Source organism: Dendrobates tinctorius, unplaced genomic scaffold (assembly GCF_039654945.1).
Source record: "Dendrobates tinctorius isolate UK_male_01 unplaced genomic scaffold, ASM3965494v1 ptg000143l, whole genome shotgun sequence".
Classification (NCBI taxonomy): domain Eukaryota; kingdom Metazoa; phylum Chordata; class Amphibia; order Anura; family Dendrobatidae; genus Dendrobates; species Dendrobates tinctorius.
The window spans coordinates 42,769,143-42,791,295 of record NW_027361810.1 but is presented as its reverse complement, the minus strand read 5'-3'; the positions used below and the strand labels follow the sequence as shown (position 1 = coordinate 42,791,295).

Below are 22,153 nucleotides of genomic sequence, written 5' to 3'. Positions count from 1 at the left end.
CACCTGTCCGGTACCGAGTACCCCACAGCCCTGGGAGGGCGACCCATTAGCGCTATATATAAATAAAGATTATTATTATTAGATTATTATGGGGGCATTTACACTCACAGACCACCTATTAGGCCACTTCTACTTTAATAGGCAGATAATGACAGCCTATATAAGGCATCTGGCTACCATGATAACCCATCGGCACTCTGCAATTGTATAGTGGGGGGATAAGGATTAGCGTCAGATGCCTTGAAATGCAATACTATTTGAACATTGGTCCTTAAAGAGTACCTATCATCAATCTAAGGCTGCCCCTTTTTTATTAACTATTTAATGCAAGAGTGGGCAGCCCCAGATTGGTGATTATTCTTAACATAATCTGTTAACAAATGCCAGAAGGATCCCTAATGTCCTCTGAAAGAACCTGAATTTCTAGCAAAAATTGGGCCTGAACTTACTGTTGTGGCATCTCGACACACAGAGCGAGATCCCCCAACCAATTGCGCAAGAGCGAGATTTCCCTCTTTGCACTAACAGAGCGGCCATTTACTTTACTAAGCTGTTACTGAATTACAACATCATTAGAGCAGATAACGTTCCTTAACAGTTTAGTAAAGTATATGGAAGCACTGGATTAGTGCAAAAAGCGAGATCTCTCTCTTTCTCTGTGAATGTGGCCATATAGGGTTCATGTAGGCAACGTCCGGATTTCAGGGCTCGGTATGGGTACTATGGAGAGTGCCTTATCCTCTGGCGTACAGGGGACAATGTACGTGGAACTGTGAGAAGGGAAGGAAAAGGATCACGGTGTACTTGGGGACTGGATGAGAAATCTCAGGGGCTGGGGGAGTCAGTGAACGTGGGGATAGTCCAGGAGGAACGGATAGCAATGCTGAGGGCATGCTGCACTAAGGAAACAAAGAATGAGAAGTGTTGTGCCCACTACTGCGCGTTACATCTGATGAACTTGAACTGTTCAGTAAACTTTTACTTCTGTAACGAACTGTGTGTCCCCTAAGTTATGCATGGCGGCTCTGAAAGAAGGAGGCCTGGAGAAAGCGGAGGCCTGCAGCCTACATGTGAGTGTGATCCATCCCACATATAATGGCACATTGGGACTGGGACACGATTTTCCTGTAAAGTGCCGGAGCGATAAGGAGCATCAGCTCGGTCATGATTACCGCCGGTGATCACTTCACAGAATCCAAATCTACATGCTAGGATCCTACAATCTGGAAGTTCAGGAACGACTTTTGCTAGAATTTTGGTCTTTTGGGGGGACATTAGGGACCATTCTGAGCGCTTTTGCTTTGTCAGGGGAGAAGACTGTGTAGCTGTCACACCCGGACCTGGTGTATCAACATCCCTCAAAAGCCAACTTTAAAGAGAGGGTTGAAATTATAAAACTAGATAATAGACGCATCTGACTCTTCTTTTATAATCAAGCTATATAGAGGCCAAAACAGAGTGACACGGGCTGCGGTTTTAAAGTAGATTTTATTGAAAAATTAAAACTGCATTGCATATCATCTTTAATATTTAAACATCTCTTATAAGTCACAGGATAGCAAGTCCATCGATCACACCACACCAGATCGCTCACGTTCACACATACTGTGCCCTGACAAATCCAAAGTTGGCAGTGTGACTATTGCAACAATCCCTGACATTCCTCCTGAGACAACATGGAGTCCTTTCATTTATCAGTCTGGAAACATATAAAGTTTTCATTAATGGATTTACTGACCAATGGGAACGTGTCCAATGTACTTCTGATATTGCCTTATTTAGGTATGGAAATGTCAAAAGTTATGATTCTGGGCCTAAATATCAGTACTAGATGCCTAATTATAATGGAAAATAGCACTACAAGATTTAAATGGGTCTTACCTTAAGGGGTTTTCTTTTAAGAAATAGCGCCACTCTACACCATGGCCTATTAGAGTTGAGTAAAAAAAAAATTCAGGATGCTCATCCATCGGCCATGTCCATTGTCCGGGACTGCCAGACTACAGCCCTGCAAACCTTCTGTTAGCTACCATTACTTCTTCTGACTAGTAGGCCCGGTACAACGTCATGCATGCTCCATGTGTGCAACAGTGACATCGCACCAGACCTACTGATCAGAACAGGTGCCTGGCAGGTAGGAAAGTTGACCCGCTGGACCACGAATGTGGCCACTAGAATAGACTCCTGTGAAACTTCTCTTGCTCAACTTGAATCCCTATTCAAGTGAATGGGGCAGAGCTGTAAAAAAACAAGAGTGATGTGTTTCCTTTAAAAAAATGCACTTTGGAGTAAATTGAAATAACTTCTAAAAGAAACAAAACTTTTTTTGTCGCCCATAGCAACCAATGACATTGCTGTTTCATTTTTCAGCAGCATGAAGCTGCTGTGTGTTTGGTTCCAGCACTGGCTGTTATGCTGCCTGTTTGATTCCAGCACTGGTTGTTATGCTGCGTGTTTGATTCCAGCACTGGCTGTTATGCTGCGTGTTTGGTTCCAGCACTGGATGCTATGCTGCGTGTTTGGTTCCAGCACTGGATGCTATGCTGCGCGTTTGGTTCCAGGACTGGTTGCTATGCTGCGCGTTTGGGTCCAGCACTGGATGCTATGCTGCGTGTTTGGTTCCTGCACTGGTTGCTATGCTGCGTGTTTGGTTACAGCACTGGTTGCTATGCTGCATGTTTGGTTCCAGCACTGGTTGCTATGCTGCGTGTTTGGTTCCAGCACTGGTTGCTATGCAGCAGGCTGCCTGACAACCTGTGTTAGGTTCTGCTTCCCTAGTAACCAGTCTGTCTCACTTCTGTCTGTTTTTCCAATATCTACATGAACTTTATGAAATATTCCAGACTGATAACTCCACTGCAATGAGTCCTGCTGTGTTTTCTGTACATTGGCACTTAATCTTTTACAAGTTTAATGTTTTTTTTTTAATATAATGTTTTACTTATGACATCACTATGTGCGTTCACCTAATAGGATGAAGAAAGCGAACATATTATGAAATTAGGACAAAGTCTTTTGACAGACACTACAGGGTGGAACACAAGATTGTCACAACCAGTTAAACTTTAGGAGACATTTTGGCACACGACATTATGGGAGATGAGTCCGGGTGTAGAAATCTACTATTTTAGACAGTACTTGACCAAGTCATATTGATATAAAATGAAAGTGGATAATTTTCGTAGGTGATTGATGCCCAATAATATATGGTACAGCTACCAATCCTAGGGCGTTGGCAAAATGAGGGCCCATGGAAATAGATGGACAGTATGGCTACTATAAGCTTCTAACACAAGCTGCCTATACCAAAGTGACCCTTGTCTCAGTGGGGTGAAAGTGATCCCTATGTATCTCTACTTCTTTAAGTTTAGCTATTTAAAGACGACCTGTCACCAGGCCAAATACTGCCCGATTTTGCTGTTATTTTATTCCTGCTGTTCCCCTGAATATTCCGTTTTATTCTTTATTAAACTCCACCATACAGTTCCCCCTGATATGGACTCTTTTGTTTAGTGCAATTTTTTTCGCCTTTACTAATCGGATGTCGCTCATAGGGAAATAATGCAGAGCAGCCTGAAGACACGCCCCAGAGGATCCTGCCAGACACGCCCGCTTAGTAAAGACCATAAGAATTAGCATTTCTTTTTCTGGAACAGTAAAAAAATAAAATCTAGGAATACTAAGGGTAGCAACAGAAGTAAAATAAGAACAAACACTGGGCACTTTTGACTTGGTGACATGTTTTCTTTAAGGATAGTGATATTATAGTCCTGTGACAACTGATGGACAGCCGACGGCTTCTAGTCACATGAGATGTTAGGCCTAAGTGATTAACCTAAGATGCTGTACAAAAAGATAGGGCCTTAAAGGTACAATAAGTAAATGGCAAACATAATATACCAAAAGAAAGAAGTTTATTGCCTTGCTTGATTTCATGTCCTATAAATAAAAACTATAGTAAAGGGGATTTCTCTGGTATGCTGAGCGCAGCACTGGATAGAGCAGAATTCATCGTGATCAGAGATATATACCATGCTATGATTTGATTCAATATATTTTTTTTTTATTTTAAAAGCTGTTAAAATGATGCCAGGACTAAGAGACTGTGAGTCCTCATTCTTCCCGCCCACACAGACTGATTGACAGCTTTTCCTGTATATGTTTGTATATACGTAGAGCTATCAATCAATATGTATGGGCGGGGAAAGCAGGACTCTCAGGCTTTCTCCTTAAACAGCTTTTTCATATGAAAATACCGTATGAAACCATAGAAAACCATACATCTCCGAGCTCATCATCCACCGTTCTATCCAATACTGTGATGAGAGAAAAATTTGACTGATCCACTTTAAACTTTGGGTCACTTTTATTATGTAGCCCAGTTGCCACTGCATTTATTAATTAAAGCAATTACATCCTGGTTTAGTTTCTGTCCTTTTGTTTTAGATCTGCGGCTTTTAACAAAGAAGGGTTGACATCGTCGATGGAGTGTTGACCAACAATGGAGAAAAGTTTATGGGTTCAAAAATAAAAAAAAAATGGATATAAATCAACAAAAAGAATGTTGTGTTGGTCCAGCATATTGGAATGAATTCAATTTATAAATTCAATGCTGATGAATTAAAGTGCTAGAATTGTAATTTTTATGAGCCTACATACTAGATTTTTCAAAGGGGGACACCGTTTAACATTACTTATACCCCTTTTCATGCAAATGAGTATTAATAGAAGCTAAATCTTAGTACCCCTTGATAAACCTAGACATATACTTCATACTTCTGAACTACATTTGAGGGCACTATAGTATAGATACAGGTTCCACTCTATATTATTTTTGATTTCTTTGGCTGACAAAGACACTAAATTACAATAAACATTGTTTAGAACTTACCTCAATAATATATACCATGTATATTCATATATATAAATAGAATACAATACAAATGGAAGAAAATACAAGACACCTCTTTAACATGGTAAATCTCTGCATATAAATAAGCAAGTATTTTTATATACTTATATTTTAACAGTTAAACTTCTTTAAAACTATGACATTTAATCCCAGTACACAAAGTTTTTGGACAATAATGTACACAATCTACACAAAATAATCCCTAGAAATACAGCAAGAGTATACCTGTTACAACGACTGTGCTACTATAACCCCCAAGATACGAAGACGGGGATGCACAACTATTTAATGGTTAACGCTTTTCCGACTAGTTATGTCATGGAGAAAAGCAAGATCTATATTGAACGCAGGATTCTACGCCATCGGCCTAAGGATTTCTCGTTGGGCAAATCGAGATCAATGACGTAAGAGAAGGCAAACGCCTGTAACATTTTTCATTCAATTATTTTCCGTGTATTTTTTATGTCTCTACTCATCTCTTTCACATTTTCTCGTGCTTTTATGTTGGACTATGTGGGAAAGCCCTAAACAAGTTTGTGCGTTATGAAGAGGCAGTTTAATGTATAGCAGATGGCACTTCTTGTGATCGCTTTATATTTGGAAGGTAAGTCTGGATGCTTGCACAATACGCAAGGAGGAGGGTTAAACTTGAAGTAGTACACCACCATAAATGCTAAAACACATTTCCGCGAGGTCCTTCATTAGGTGTTTACAAGACTTTTTGGTGGTGGCCATGGTTGACTTTAGCCTATCTCCTAGCAATTGGCAAACTAGATAAGACATCATGAGTTCCATGTTAAGACAATGCAGCCATCGCCTTCATATCTTTAAATCAGTGACTTTTTGTGCATCATTACATTGATCAAAATGGCGTTGCAAAATGTTGTAGTTTTTTTCCTATGTGCACCCAATGTTACACTGGTGAATGAATATATATGCAAGTGCATTGATGTCTCATAAGTTTCAATTTGCCGAACAAGCAAAACCTTGGCTTAGGGAGCCATTTTGTATATATCCCCGGTTATAAGGTCTGGTATGACGCCTTCCTTATTTACTAGAATCCCTACTCTATTAGCATTTACTGCTTTATGCAATGGCCTACACTACATATGTCAAGGGCCGGCCCTGTACATAAATATTCACACAGACTTACATGTGGATACATATTACAACACTCACATTACCTTGGATTTTGGACATATCTGACAACCTTAACAAACACAATTAATGCCAGTTGTCACTGTATGCGTTAGATAATATTTTCGGTTATACACTTCAGCGACCTATGTTTGTTAAGATGCCAGAAAAGAGCTGTATTGAGGGAGGGGTTCCTTAAAAATGTTTCCTTTCTTTCACCAAAAAAACAACAAAATACTATTCAACCATTTGGGACGGTGGAGTAAGTTTCCCCAGCATAGAGAGGGTTCAGTGGATTTGTCACATTTATTACAATTCTTGACCCAATCTCTCAATTTCTTCCACCAAGAAGTCAATGTCTGATTTGGTGGCTGCAGGGTTGGAGATGACCATCCGAAAGAAGTTTGCCTTGTCTCCCTGGGGTTGATATCCCACCATTGTTGTTCCCGATTCCATCATTAGAGCTTTTATCTTTGGAGCAACCTTGAAGAAAACAAGATCCATGTTTAAATAATTGTGACTGGCCATAGGATACGCTGGGGAAATTCAGGTCTTTAATATCAATGAAGTTCCTGGAGTTCATATAGTTGCCCAACAGATCAGTACAGACATTTGCACTCACCAACAAGGTATATACATAAGGTTTTAGTTAAAGAAAATCATCAGCACTTACTTCTCGTATGAAATGTATATTCCAATAATTGGTCAAATGTCATGATTTTAGAAGGAAAAATTGACCATATGATGGAGCAAACATTTTCTGCAAAAAGTTAGTGCCAAGGGTTCAAAGTATTGAATTTTCATATTCCAGAACACTTCCTCCAGACCAGAGCTGGGCAAAGTGTGACCTATGGGTCATATCTGGCCCTCTAGCTATTCCAGTCTAGTCTGGCGACCGAGACAGCAGAAGGGCTGAAAACACTGCCATCTGCCGCCCCCGGCTGCGTCCCAATATCACAGCTATCTGCATCCTCAGGATCCAGATAGTGGTGAATACATTGGTTGAGGGTGGAGCTGCCGGCTCCTTCGTCCACCAATCAGTGAGTCCAACTGAGACTGCAGACGAGATGACGTCACTACATTACCATTACTTCTGCTGTACGGAGAGCCAGTGCTCTAGAAACCGGAACAGAGTGCCAGGGTAACGGAAGTGAGGTGAGTATGTGTTTTTTTTTTAACTATTGTATAGGATGTTTGCCTGTATATAAGGGGACTGTGTGTGGCTAATACTATACATTAGGGCTAGGTGTGGGTTTATACTGTATACAGGGGGCTATATGACTGTTCATACTCTATACAGGGGGCTATGTGAGGGTTCACACTGTACACAGAGGGTTATGTGTGGGCTCATACCGTATACAGGGGGCTATGTGAGGTTTCATACTGTATACAGGGGCTATGTGTGGGCTCATACTGTGTATACAGGGCGACTATGTGATGGTTCATACTGTACACAAGGGCTATGTGTGGGCTCATACTGTATACAGGGGGCTATGTGTGGGCTCATACTGTATACAGGGGGCTATGTGAGGTTTCATACTGTATACAGGGGCTATGTGTGGGCTCATACTGTATACAGGGGGCTATGTGACGGTTTATGTTGTATAAAGGGGCTATGTGTGGGCTCATACTGTATACAGGGGGCTATGTGACGGTTCAGGTTGTATAAAGGGGCTATGTGTGGGCTCATACTATATACAGGGGCTATGTGACAATTCATACTGTATATGGGGGTCAAATTGAGAGTTCATACTGTATACAGGCGCTATGTTTGGACTCATACTCCATACAGGGGGGCTATGTGACAGTTCATACTGTATACATTGGGCTATGTGAGGGTTCATACTGTATACAGCGGGCTATGTGTGGGCTCATACTGTACATATTTGGCTATGTGGGGGCTCATACTGTATATACAGTGGGTATGGAAAGTATTCATACCCCTTTAAATTTTTCACTCTTTGTTTCATTGCAGTCATTTGGTAAATTAAAAAAAGTTCATTCTTTTCCCATTAATGTACACTCTGCCCCCCCATCTTAAATGAAAAAAACCCAGAAATGTAGAAATTTTTGCAAATTCATTAAAAAAGAAAAACTGAAATATCACATGGTCATAAGTATTCAGACCCTTTGCTCAGTATAGAGTAGAAGCACCTTTTGAGCTAGTACAGCCATGAGTCTTCTTGGGAATGATGCAACAAGTTTTTCACACCTGGATTTGGGGATCCTCCGCCATTCTTCCTTGCAGATCCTCTGCAGTTCCTCAGGTTGGATGGTGAGCTTTGGTGGACAGCCATTTTCAGGTCTCTCCAGAGATGCTCAATTGGGTTTAGGTCAGGGCTCTGGCTGGGCCAGTGAAGAATGGTCACAGAGTTGCTCTGAAGCCACTCCTCTGATATATTTTAGCTGTGTGCTTAGGGTCGTTGTCTTTTTGGAAGGTGAACCTTCGGCCAAGTCTGAGGTCCAGAGCACTCTGGAAGAGGTTTTCATCCAGAATATCTCTGTACTTGGCCGCATTCATGTTTCCTTCAATGGCAACCAGTTGTCCTGTCCCTGCAGCTGAAAAACACCCCCATAGCATGATGCTGCCACCACCATGTTTCACTGTTGGAATTGTATTGGGCAGGTGATGAGCAGTGCCTGGTTTTCTCCACACATACCGCTTAGAATTATCACTAAAAAGTTCTATCTTCGTCTCATCAGACCAGAGAATCTTATTTCTCTTATTTTTTAGCAAACTCTATGCGGGCTTTCATATGTCTTACACTGAGGAGAGGTGTCCGTCGGGCCACTCTGCCATAAAGGCCAGACTGGTGGAGGGCTGCAGTGATAGTTGACTTTGTGGAACTTTCTCCCATCTCCCTACTGTATCTGTGGAGCTCAGCCACAGTGATCTTAGGGTTCTTCTTTACCTCTCTCACCAAGGCTTTCTCCCACGATTGCTCAGTTTGGCTGGATGGCCAGGTCTAGGAAGACTTCTGGTGGTCCCAAATTTCTTCCATTTAAGGATTATGGAGGCCACTGTGCTCTTATGAACTTTGAGTACTGCAGAAATTCTTTTGTAATCTTGGCCAGATTTGTGCCTTGCCACAATTCTGTCTCTGAGCTCCTTGGCCAGTTCCTTTGACCTCATGATTCTCATTTGGTCTGACCTGCACTGTGAGCTGTGAGGTCTTATATAGACAGGTGTGTGCCTTTCTAAAGCTGGAGTCACACATTGCGACTCACCAGCGATCCTGACAACGATATCAATGTGTCAGGATCGCTGGTGAATCGCTATGTGATCGATGGTGAGCTGTCAAACAGACAGCTTCACCAGCGATCAGCACAGCGACGCCCAGCGCCCTGCATCAGTGCGCTGGTAACTAACGTACACATCAGGTATCTAAGGGACGCACGTAACCTTGGATACCCGATGTGTACATTAGTTACCAGCAGAATGCTAGTCTCCCGCCTGTCACACGCAGCGATGCGTGGTGGCCAGCGGGAGACCAGCGACCAAAAAAAAGTCCTGGCCTTTCCTGCAGCAATCAGCGATACCGGCAGGGGGCCGGTCGCTGATCGCTGTCACACACTGCGATCTCGCTGGTGAGATTGCTGTTGTGTCACAAAAATTGTGACTCAGCAGCGATCTCGCTAGCCAGATCGATACGTGTGACGGGGCCTTAAACCAAGTCCTATCAGTTTAATTAAACACAGCTGGACTCCAATGAAGGAGTAGAACCATCTCAAGGAGAATCACAAGGAAATGGACAGAATGTGACTTAAATATGAGTGTCTGAGCAAAGGGTCTGAATACTTATGACCATGTGATAGTTCAGTTTTTCCTTTTTAATACATTTGCAAAAATGTCTACATCTCTGTTTTTTTTCAGTCAAGATGGGGTGCAGAGTGTACATTAATGAGAAGAAAAAAATGAACTTTTTTTTAAATTTACTAAATGGTTGCAATGAAACAAAGAGTGAAAAATTTAAAGGGGTCTGAATACTTTCTGTACCCACTGTAAGGGAGTGTCAGCATACTTAATTCTGCTCAATATTAAGTTACAAGATGAATATTAATATGAAATAATTAAAATTATTATGGTAATATAAATATTGAGCAGAATTCATTTCAGCTAATTGGTTCGGCCCCCCCATAGCAGTCATGGTCTCCCATGTGGCCCCACGGGAAAATTAATTGGCCACGCCTGCTCCAGATCGTTGATGCAACCTGTGCAGCCATATAGGGGACAAAGGGGTAAGGGGCCCACTACTACCTCCAAAGAAGGTGGAAAAGTGAATTATGGTAAGCCCTTATCTTTTTCTGTCTGCTCCTGCTGCAGGTACTACACTTGATGGCACTCATAATCTTCACTGAAGACAGGGATGAATATGTGCTAAACATCCTCTATAAAATGCAGCATATGGTAATATGTTGTGCCTGTAATTAGAATTGCATGCATTTTAACTTTAGGATGTACAGAATATACAGTATTCAGTGCATCAATCCAAATGTGTTGTGCCTGCAGCAAGTGGTCAAAACCATGACATTTAATTCAAGTTTTTCCAAAATTGTGGTAAAAATGCTCTGCTGTTTCCACAATTCTGAAAAATTGCAGCAAAAAATATACAGTGGCTGAAACTTGCAGCTCAGCTCCAATACTAGACACAGGCAATAACCAAGAGTGGCGCTGTTTTAGCAGACTCTTGGGGTTGAGCAACATTAGAGACAACACTTGGGTTAGAAAGGTATTTTTTTTATTCCAGAAACATCACCATTCTTGTCCAGAATATTATCTACATATGCACCAAAGCTCAGTATAAAGGAAATATTTCTTAATCTGATTGCTATTAATTAATAAAACCCAGAAACCGGGGCGTGGCATGGCGAGCGAGGAGTGAGGACGCATGTAAGAGAGCTCCCGCTCCAGCACCGGTGACCGACCCGAACAGAGCCCAGAATACTTACCCCACCTTCTGATGTCGGCTAGGAGGACCAGGGGGAATACGTCCGCGGGCCCCTCAGCACCCGACAGCACTCCCAGAGGCATTTCCCGCTACCTTGTAGGAGCGGGAAGAAGGAAGGCCGCGGGCGCCATGACAGGTGTGGAGACCGGAGCGCAGCAGGCCCCGCCGCCACCAGGAAGTAAGGCGCAGGCGGGAGGAGAGAAAACTGGTGAGACGGCAGCCGGAGGGGGACCCCGTGGAGGGAAAGGGGGCACATCCACGGGGGCCCAGCAGGCAGCGAGGCTATCTCCTCCTAATGAATCCTCTGGGGCCCAGGAGATCCGTCAATCACAGGGGCACCACGCGGACGGTCCCGCGCAGATACAGGCCGGCGGATCAGATAAGAACCCCGGGGGGATGAGTGCAGAACCCCCCCGTGTCACAGAGAGGCGGCAGTGTCCCCCCAGACGTCGACATGGCCACTACAGCTGTCCCTGCAGACCCTATGATGATGGACACCGCAGCATCAGATATACAAAATAATGTAACCCGCCGACCAGACGCACTCCTGACACCGCAACACGGGAGATCATTCTCCTCCACGACAGGGTGCTCCGTGACACCCATGGGAGCTGATTTCAGCCTATTATACAATAAGATAAAAGATATCCCGACGAAGCAGGATATGGAGCAGTACATTGCTCGTCTGGAATACTCCTATAAGGCTGAACTTTCCGTATTAAGAGATGATATCCAGCAATGTGGTGAGAAAGTGGAATCTCATGACCAGCTTATAGCCTCCCTAACCGAAAGAATGGAGGCTCAGGAAACTGCCACAGCCGCACAAGCAAGACAGTTGCAAACTCTAGCTGAAATGCTGGACGATTCCGAGAATAGGGGACGCAGAAACAATATAAGAATAAGGGGATTGCCTGAGACTATATCCCCCCAAGAGTTGAACACCACTTTGAGAGATATCTTTAACTCGGTACTAGATAGGCCTCAGGATGCCCAACTGGAACTGGATCGTGCCCACAGGTCCCTGGGCCCGCGTCCCGGCGAGCAAGATCCACCAAGAGATGTGATATGCCGGGTTCACAAGTACCAACTTAAAGATGCGATCATGGGAGCAGCCAGGAAAGCAAAATCTATGAACCACTTGGGATCTCGTATACAGCTCTTCGCAGATTTGTCCAGATGGACACTACAGAGACGCAGAGCTCTTCGCCCCCTCTTAGACGAACTACAACGACGAGGCCTTCCCTATACTTGGGGATTTCCATTCTGCCTTCGGGTTCGGAAGGGAGGTAGAGTGCATTGTTTGAGTCATCCTGGCGGAGTTCCGGCGTTCTCAGCTGCCTTGGATCTAACAGAGGTGGATATACCTGACTGGCCACCCCTGCCATCATACTATAGACTTGAAGGTCTCCAAAGAGGCCAGAACCCTCAGCAGCAACGTCGTCGCAGGGGTCGGCCCAACGGTCCAGGGCACATGCATCTTGTAGACGACGAGGCTGGATAGTATGCCTTGTCCTAAATTGCAGGTGGCCCTGTGGTGTTATGTTTTGAGAGTTAACTTACAGTCTAGTAGGTTATACTGGTTTGTTGTTTAAAAGCGAAGTATTTATAATACTATCAGTGCTGTCGATACTGAAAATAGTTGAGAATTGGGGCATGTTTCACTAGCCTTTAATTAGCTGTTACACGTATATTCTCTATCTGTTCAGTTCCCGTTATAAAGGGAATACGATGGTTAAATCATTGCAGGGTCGGGAACCGGGGGAGTAGGTGTCTCCAACTCCTCTTTTTGCTATACACTTAACCCCCGGAGGCGCTGGGTTGGCATCGAGGCACGCAGCTGTTATATTTTACCTCCAACAGGTATTCCTAGAGTGTGCTTACTTACACTCGTATAGTTAAAAATCCTATTTCTTTGTCTCCTTTCTCTTTTTCCTTTTTCTAACCTCTCGTCTACTTTCTTTGTTAATACCCACTCCCTTCACTAGCTCTCCCTCCCTCATCAACAACGGGCGTGGGACTCCGGAGCTGATCCATCTTGTTGGCCGTAGCCTGCATCCTTGGCCTCACGCTGCAGATACAATGTTGGGTAAGAACACTGTACAAAAGATAACACTGGGCTCTTTGAATACTAGAGGCTTTAATACTCCGCAGAAGCGGTCACATATTTTATATGGCATGCATAAGAAAAGAGTAAATATAGTAATCCTACAAGAGACACATTTTAAAGTCGGACACATCCCTAATATTCACGACAGACATTACCCGACCTGGTTTCATAGTGCTAACCCGGATTCACGCTCCCGCGGGGTCTCCATAGCGCTCCATAAATCCCTCCAGCATACCATATTGGACACATTGGTTGATGCGGAGGGCAGATACGTGCTTTTGAAAATTCAAATTTTTTCAACCACATATACTATAGCGGGTTGGTACGCTCCCGGCCGGGACCAAATACGAGCTGCTAGATCTTTCCTGAAGATCGTGGCTGAGTTTGCCGAGGGGGTGGTCATACTGGGAGGTGACTTTAACATGACTCTTAACCCGACTCTAGACTCCACGGCAGCGAGGTCATATCTTTCATATCGCCAGCTATCCTCACTGAAAAGGGATCTCCAGGATTTGCGACTCACTGATGTCTGGAGACTTTGTAATCCCACTGAAAGAGACTACACGTTCTTTTCCACACCGCACAACTCTTATGGGAGGATTGATTTCTTTCTCCTTAGCCACTGTGCATTGGCCTGGAACCCGAGACCTTCTATCGGGAGTTTTCTATGGTCGGATCATGCTCCAGTGTTTCTGGACATTAGCCCTCCTGACTCGGGGCAGCGGCAGTGGACATGGAGATTGAATGATAATCTTTTAAAAGATAATACTTGTGCGGCCGACATCAAGTCTACCATAGCGGACTTCTTACAAGACCATGCACACGACACTACTGCCATCCCTGTTAAATGGGAGGCCCTTAAATGTGTTCTCAGAGGGGTCCTCATTAAGCATGGATCTCGCTTGAAACGAATAAAAAGTAAAGAGATTACAGACTTGACAGAAAAGATATTGACGTTAGAGACGAAGCATAAAACGGACAAGGACACGGAAACACTGATTGACTTGATCAAATACAGAGACGATCTGAAGTCCCTACTGAATGAGAAATACCGACACCACAGAAATCGATTTAAAAGTATATTATACGGTCAAGCTAACAAATGTGGACGTCTACTGGCCAGGTTCTTACATCCGCGTAACCAGACTACATATATCTCTTCTCTCCAGCAAAAGGGGGGTCGAGCGACGTCGAACCCGACAGAAATTTTGGACATAATGAGGCATTACTATCATACATTATATAATATTGGTGGAGATTGTTCCCCTCAGTCACCTTTGGATCCTCAACCAAGCATAGAATCGTATATTCACGACACCGCTCTTCCCACACTGGCCACGGATTTAACCATCCCGTTGGATTCGGACTTTACGACAGAGGAGATTGTTGAAGTCATCCAAAACACTACGGCTGGTAAAAGCCCGGGACCGGATGGGTTTTCCCCTCATTTCTATAAGATGTTTCAGGAACAACTTAGCCCTATTATGATGGGGGTATTTAACTCCATCACAGCTGAGTCCCCGTTTGTCCCACAGTCTTTAGAGGCTTTTATTACGGTGTTGCCAAAGCCGGGCAGGGACCCTAAATTAGTAACAAATTATCGCCCAATATCTCTCATCAATGTTGATGTAAAATTATACGTCAAAATACTGGCTAATCGTCTGGCTCCCCTCTTGCCCTCGGTAATACATTCAGATCAGGTGGGGTTTGTGCGAGGAAGGGAGGCGAGGGACGGCATAAGTAAGACTCTCAACTTGACTGCCTATGCTAAATCGAAATGTAAACCGTTGGCTGTACTGTCGATGGATGCGGAGAAAGCCTTCGACCGTGTGCACTGGGGCTTCATGTTTTCGGCCCTGCGACAGCTGGGCCTAGGGAACCGTTTTCTGCATAGGGTCGCAGCCCTATACTCTGGCCCGTCGGCCAGGGTCAAGGTAAATGGAGCAATGTCGGGCTCTATGACCATTGGGAACGGGACCAGGCAGGGATGCCCTTTGTCGCCCCTTCTCTATGCGATAGTTATGGAGCATTTAGCAGTGGCGATCAGGAAGAATCCTAGTGTACACGGTCTATGGGTGGACGATATTCAGTATAAAGTCTCTCTTTATGCGGATGACCTCTTAGTGTATATATCCCAGCCACACATAACCCTTCCATCATTGATGGAGGAGTTTCAAAAATACGGAGAGGTCAGTAACTTCAAGATTAACTTTCAGAAAACTGAAGCCCTAAATATATCCCTAGGACAGGCTGAACTTATAAGACTTATGGGAAATTTCCCCTTCCGGTGGAAGACTGGGGCCATTCAATATTTAGGCATTCAAATCCCTACTGACACGACCGACTTATATAAGTTAAATTATGTGCCTTTGTTGGAGTCGACTCTGAAACGGTTGAGGGAATACGGACGGAAGACCATCTCATGGTTTGGTAGGATGAATTCATTTAAAATGGACATTCTTCCAAGGTTCTTATATCTATTCCAGGCGGTCCCGATAGTGCCGCCGAAGACATTCTTTCAGACCATTAGATCTGCGTTAATACGCTTTGTCTGGCAGACATCTAAACCTTGTCTTAAATATTCTATTCTAACCGCCCCAAAACCCAGAGGTGGAGCGGGCCTCCCTGACCTGGAACTCTATCACAGAGCTTCCCTACTTGCACGTCTGTTTGACTGGCAGTTCGGTCATCATTCTAAACAATGGGTACAATTGGAACAGGTATCTTTCGGCGTCCCATTGCGTCATCTCCCGTGGATCAGACAAACTGAACAGGTTGCAAATGACTATAAGGGACCAACAGGTTTCTTGACTCGAGAAGTTCTACGGGTCTGGAATCGGATTAAACAGAAACAGAAACTGATCAGTAATTTGAACCCACTGTCACCGATATTTGGTAATCCGGGCTTTCCCCCAGGGTGTCACAGAGACCAATTTTTGGGTTGGCACAGGAGTTCTGACTTACGATTGGGACAGACACTAATGGACGGAAAATTTCCGACATGGGACGCCTTACGGGAAAAGTTCCCGGGTAGGACACTCTCTTGGTTGGAGTATAACCAGTTGCGATCGTTTATACGGGGACGTTTGGCCGACTGTACTTCTCGCCCTCCCATGACGCGGTTGGAAGCTCTCTTACAAATGCAAGACCCTCCCTCACATTTGATTTCCTTTTTATATAAGGAACTTCACTCAGGGGATTCGGAAGGGGTTCCAAGTTACATCCGCGCATGGGAGGAAGAGATGGGATGCAAGTTCTCGAAGGAGGACCTTGATAAAGCTTTTCTTTATACACATAAAATGTCTCCGGCCGGGGGCGCTCAAGAGAAAAATTACAAGATACTGACTAGGTGGTATCTGTCCCCCGTTAGATTGAAGTCCATCTTCCCGACATTGGATGATACATGCTGGCGATGTGCAATGGAGAGAGGCACGCTATACCACATATGGTGGCAATGCCCTGCTATACGACCCTTTTGGGAGGGGGTTTTTCGGGCATACCAGGAGATCTCTGGGAAATGTGTCCTTCCCTCCCCACAAATTGCCATTTTATCAATTCTTCCGGGTTCCATATCAACACAAAAGAAGAGCCTTCTCCGGTTTTGTATTACTGCAGCAAGGATGGTGATCCCGCGCTACTGGCGTACAATGACAAAGCCAACTATAGCAGAGTGGTTATCAGAGTTTATAGACATTTTTCGTATGGAGGAGTTGATGGCTGAATTGGAGGGAGATAATTCTCGCTTGATTCGAACATGGCAGCCCTGGATAGTGTTCAGGGAGACGCCTGGACTACTTCGGTTAACTGAAAATATTTCTTAGAGACCGGCTTGGAGATCCGTAACCCATCCCTCAGTCCCCCCCTCCCCTCCCTGTGAGTTATCCTTTTCTTTCTGTTTCCTTACCCTATCTCTTTGATACTTGTAATACACCCTCACAGGTTATGGGTAAAATGTTGGCGAATCCGGTATGGCTTGGTGTATGACCATGTATAATACTGTATCTTGTACCTTATGTCTTGTTTGTTATATGTTAAAATCTTTTAACTTCTTCAATAAAAAAGATTCAACATAAAACCCAGAAACCTTACCTTATGAAGTTTTTCTTGTCTTTCCTCACTTGGAGGTACATCTCTGAGACTTGGGGGGATGTACCAGAAACAGACATTTGTATGTTCAGGCTGGAAAAATATATATGTGCAATTCAGTAATCTAGTAGTTGACAACATAGCTCATTTTCTTATGTTACCAGATACTGTCATGATTAACAAGTCTTTTTTTTTAGTGCTAACTTTTATTATCTTTATCAAATGGGCGTGGCATACATGATCCTCTGGGGCGTGTCTTTAGGCTGCTCTGCTTTATTACTCTGAGCAATGCCTCCTTGGTTAACAATATATAAAAATTAACATTAAATAAATTCAAATAAAAAAAAGGCAAAACAATATCCCAAACTACAAAATACTCAGGGGACCAGCGAGAAAGTAATAAGAGCAAAAAATGGTCAATTTTGATCCTGTGACAAGTGCTCTTTAAGTCAGGCCCACAATGCTGCCCTTTTGATATCCCGTTATTCTGCATTCTTCCATGGTTGTCTGCAATAGTCGTAATATTCACTTCTAATGCGTGACGACTTACCTCTCCTTTGAAGACCATCTCAAAATCTTCCCGATTGCAGATCTTCGAATATAAATATTCTGATAGCTCCAAGCATTTGTTGATCTGCTGTTCGAATCCTACAGTACCCTGTTGGGAAGGAAACAAATGAGAATTGACTTAGACATATGGTATTGCAGCTTCTGATATTACTTTTGTATACTTTATTTGGTTTTCTTTTTTTAATATTTATTAAATAAAGATCAGAAACAATTTGATATGGTACTTATACTCTTTTTTTCTATTGAGAGTTTTCAAATTATAAAGTTCTAGAGTTATGTATGTGTTTTTGCATATTAGACTATTTATTGTTCTTACCATTGTCAACATACCGTATTTTTTGGACTATAAGACGCACTGGACAATAAGACGCACCCCAAATTTTGGGCTGGAAAATAGCAAAAAAATATTTCTGTAAGATGGGGGTCCGTCTTATTGTCCAAATTTAAGGTATCTTTCCTGAGGGCTGGCGGTGGTAGAGCAGGGGTCACATGAGGCATGGTCCCTTCCTCAGAAAGCCAGAGGCGGCAGAACTGGGCAATGCTGCAGTCCTGCGGTATCCAAGCGGTGCGATGCTGCGTGTCCGGTGTCAGCATGAGGCAGAGCAGAGTGCATTGCATGGAGCAGGGTCCCTTCCTCAGGATGCCGGCGGAGGAAATTATGCGGCCCGGTATCCACGGTGAACAGAGCCAAGTGCATCATTGGTTTCTCAGCGTCCATTTTCCTGAGGCCACACGTGCGCAGATTGAGATCTTGGAGGCCCCCAGCTTCAGGAAAATGGCCGCCGAGATCTCAAACTGCGCACGTGCGGCCTCTGGCGGCCATTTTCCTGAAGCCCACAGCTTCAGGAAAATGGAGAGCGACAGGTCAGTCGAGGTCTCAATCCGCGCCCGCATCACCTCTAGCAACCCACGGCTTCAGGAAGATTGCCGCAGGGAAACCAATGATGCACTCCGCGCTGCTCACCGCCAATACCGAGCTTCAGCATCGCCCTTCTGCCGCCGCCGGTTCCCTTAGGAAGGGACACTGCTACACCACTCTTGGAAACCCCTGGTAAGCCTGCGTTCGAACTATAAGACGCACCCCCCATTTGTGAGATTGTTTCTCTACTCTTCCATACCAAAAAAAGTTGCTTAATTCATGCAGTAGATATTCTTAATAATTATAGGAAAACTAAAAAATAGAGAAAATTTAAAATAATTCTATTTAATGTGAAAACCATAATACAATCTTAATTAGAGACTAATTTTATATGATGAGGGGAAACGGAACCCCTGAAGGTCCATAACATTTTTTATAAAGGATCTTCAATCCCCTGTGACCCCAATCAGCCGCAAATGCGTTCAACACATATAGTATGGCTATTTTGATCTCCTTTCTGTGCCCTGGTATCTTATTCTCCTTTATTGATCTCTGTTAAGTCAATTTTTTTGCACTGTCTTTTTTTTAGCCAAGCCGCACCCTCCCAAAAAAAAAACAAAACATGAAGGTTACAGCCAAATCATTGGCCACTGATTGGTTGCATCGCTGACTTGATGCCACCAACAGAGGTTGAGTCTGGCAGCGATGTATCACTGATTGCGGAAGAGCAGCACCGATTCGGGTGGTGAGTATTGATTTTTTTTCCTCTTCCTAGGCCCATTAAAAAGGGGTCGTCCAATACTGAATAGCCCCTTAAATTAGAGTTCGTCACTCTAGCTTGAGGGCATAGAAGCAGCAACGTTTGCTGCTTTGTAAGTTACCCCCACATGATGATTTATTATAATTTATTGTTCCTTTTATGAATAAAATTTTGCTAATGTAATTAGAAGTTTTAACCTTTGCTTTCCACATCAACCAGAATTTAAATATATCCACATGGCGGCCACATTGTATTGCTTTGTCTCCAGTGTCGTATGATATGTCATATTGCTTATCTTGCTGGAAAAGGTATCCTGCGCACATTTGATTGCATCCTTGTAGTATACCCTGGAAAAAAAAATTATATTGTACAAAATAATACAAACTACTGAAAAAGTCCTATCTATAATATTTCTATGCACAAACAAGCATTAAAAATAATAAAACTAGAGTTAACGCGTTCCACAATCACCTTCTATAAATTCCTACCTTTTCCCTTAAGAGAATGGCAGAACATTGGAGTAAAGCTCCCATCATCTTATGGGGATTCCAAGTTACTGAGTCAGCTCTGTAAAATAAATATAACAGCAATTCTAATCTCAGACCACACCGTCATACAGATCCAATACAGTGCTAATTGTTATGGGCTTTTACCAAGGTGGCACGACTCAGAGAATTCTCTGATGTTGTGTCTTTAAGTTGCTCTGCATAATTAACTTGTGAGCACCACCCCATTAATAAAGACTATAAACATTTGCATATTTGGTCCACAATTTAAAATGCCCCATATCTCTGGAACAGTGGCGGATTAAGTGGACTATGGGCCCGGAGCTGTTCATAAAACCTGGGCCCCTGTACCCCCCTTCCCACCTGAGCGCTGCGGTCCCCGTGCGGGAATTGACAGCCGTACGGACCGCAGCACTTGGTTTGCTGCGGGTCCATACGGAAAACCCGCCACCATTCCACCACGTGTGGACATGGCCTAAAAAGACGTTGCACATAAGCTGTAGGCCTATGGCCAATACGCACAAAATCACGCTCCATCACCCCATCATTGCCTGCTCCATCACCCCATCACTGCCTGCTCCATCACCCCCATCATTGTCTGCTCCATCACCCCATAATTGCCTGCTCCATCACCCCCATCACTCCCATCATTGCCTGCTCCATCACCCCATCACTGCCTGCTCCATCACCCCCATCATTGCCTGCTCCATCACCCCATCATTGTCTGCTCCATCACCCCCATCATTGCCTGCTCCATCACCCCATCATTGTCTGCTCCATCACCCCCATCATTGCCTGCTCCTTCACCCCATCACTCCCATCATTGTCTGCTCCATCACCCCATCATTGCCTGCTCCATCACCCCCATCATTGCCTGCTCCATCACCCCCATCACTCCCCTCATTGCCTGCTCCATCACCGCCTGCTCCATCACCCCATCACTCCCATCATTGTCTGCTCCATCACCCCATCATTGCCTGCTCCATCACCCCATCACTCCCATCATTGTCTGCTCCATCACCCCATCATTGCCTGCTCCATCACCCCATCACTCCCATCATTGTCTGCTCCATCACCCCATCACTGCCTTCTAGACCATTACTCCCATCATTGCCTGCTCCATCACCCCATCACTCCCATCATTGTCTGCTCCATCACCCCATCATTGCCTGCTCCATCACCCCATCACTCCCATCATTGTCTGCTCCATCACCCCATCATTGTCTGCTCCATCACCCCATCATTGCCTGCTCCATCACCCCATCACTGCCATCATTGTCTGCTCCATCACCCCCATCATTGCCTGCTCCTTCACCCCATCATTGTCTGCTCCTTCACCCCATCACTGCCTTCTAGACCATTACTCCCATCATTGCCTGCTCCATCACCCCATCACTGCCATCATTGTCTGCTCCATCACCCCATCATTGTCTGCTCCATCACCCCATCATTGCCTGCTCCATCACCCCATCACTGCCATCATTGTCTGCTCCATCACCCCATCATTGTCTGCTCCATCACCCCATCATTGTCTGCTCCATCACCCCATCATTGCCTGCTCCATCACCCCATCACTCCCATCATTGTCTGCTCCATCACCCCCATCATTGCCTGCTCCTTCACCCCATCATTGTCTGCTCCTTCACCCCATCACTGCCTTCTAGACCATTACTCCCATCATTGCCTGCTCCATCATACACACAGACATACACACACACACACACACACACACAGACATACATACATACACACAAGACACCACCTCTCTCCTCTCACCTGTCCGCAGCATCGCCCGAGCTTCCTCCCTCACACAGCAGCGGCCGCTGAATGATGACGTCATTCAGCGGCGCTCCTCTGTGTGAAACAGGAAGCGCGGCCTCCGGGCAGGAAGCAGGACGGACCCTTGCCGCTCCGCTCCTGCTATTCACTCTTGCAGGCAGCGGAGCTGCCGTGATCGCATCGCTCCCTGCCCGCCGCTGCACTGCACTGCAGGGTGGAATTGCTGCTGCCGCGCAGCGCCGCCCCCACACACATGCCGCCTGGGGCGGACCGCCCCCCCACCACGCTACGCCAGTGCCCTGGGCCCCCAAAAAACCTTGGGCCCAGGGCGACCGCCCCATCCGCCCCTATTAAGATCCGCCATTGCTCTGGAAACATATGGTGGATTTAAAATTAAATTAATTAACTACAGATTACTCAGGTGAGCAGCGGTAATAAAATAAGAGCAAAAACTGACCACTTAAAAACTGATGGCAGGTCCTCTTTAA

General features: G+C 44.6%; 1 protein-coding gene across 4 annotated transcripts in view; it reads right to left on the bottom strand.

Moving 5' to 3' along the window:
- Nucleotides 1-1,469: 1,469 nt before the first annotated feature.
- GAD1 (glutamate decarboxylase 1) overlaps nt 1,470-22,153 on the bottom strand; it is an 86,007-nt gene continuing 65,323 nt past the window's right edge. For all 4 annotated transcript variants that reach the window (XM_073545849.1, XM_073545848.1, XM_073545851.1 and 1 more), the window contains exons 13-17: nt 19,869-19,947; nt 19,578-19,727; nt 17,742-17,849; nt 17,195-17,284; nt 1,470-6,532 (exon numbers count right to left, since the gene is read on the bottom strand). In XM_073545849.1, coding sequence (XP_073401950.1) covers nt 6,359-6,532; nt 17,195-17,284; nt 17,742-17,849; nt 19,578-19,727; nt 19,869-19,947 — 601 coding nt within the window. In that variant the 3' untranslated portion in view covers nt 1,470-6,358. The remainder of the gene's footprint in view (nt 6,533-17,194; nt 17,285-17,741; nt 17,850-19,577; nt 19,728-19,868; nt 19,948-22,153) is intronic.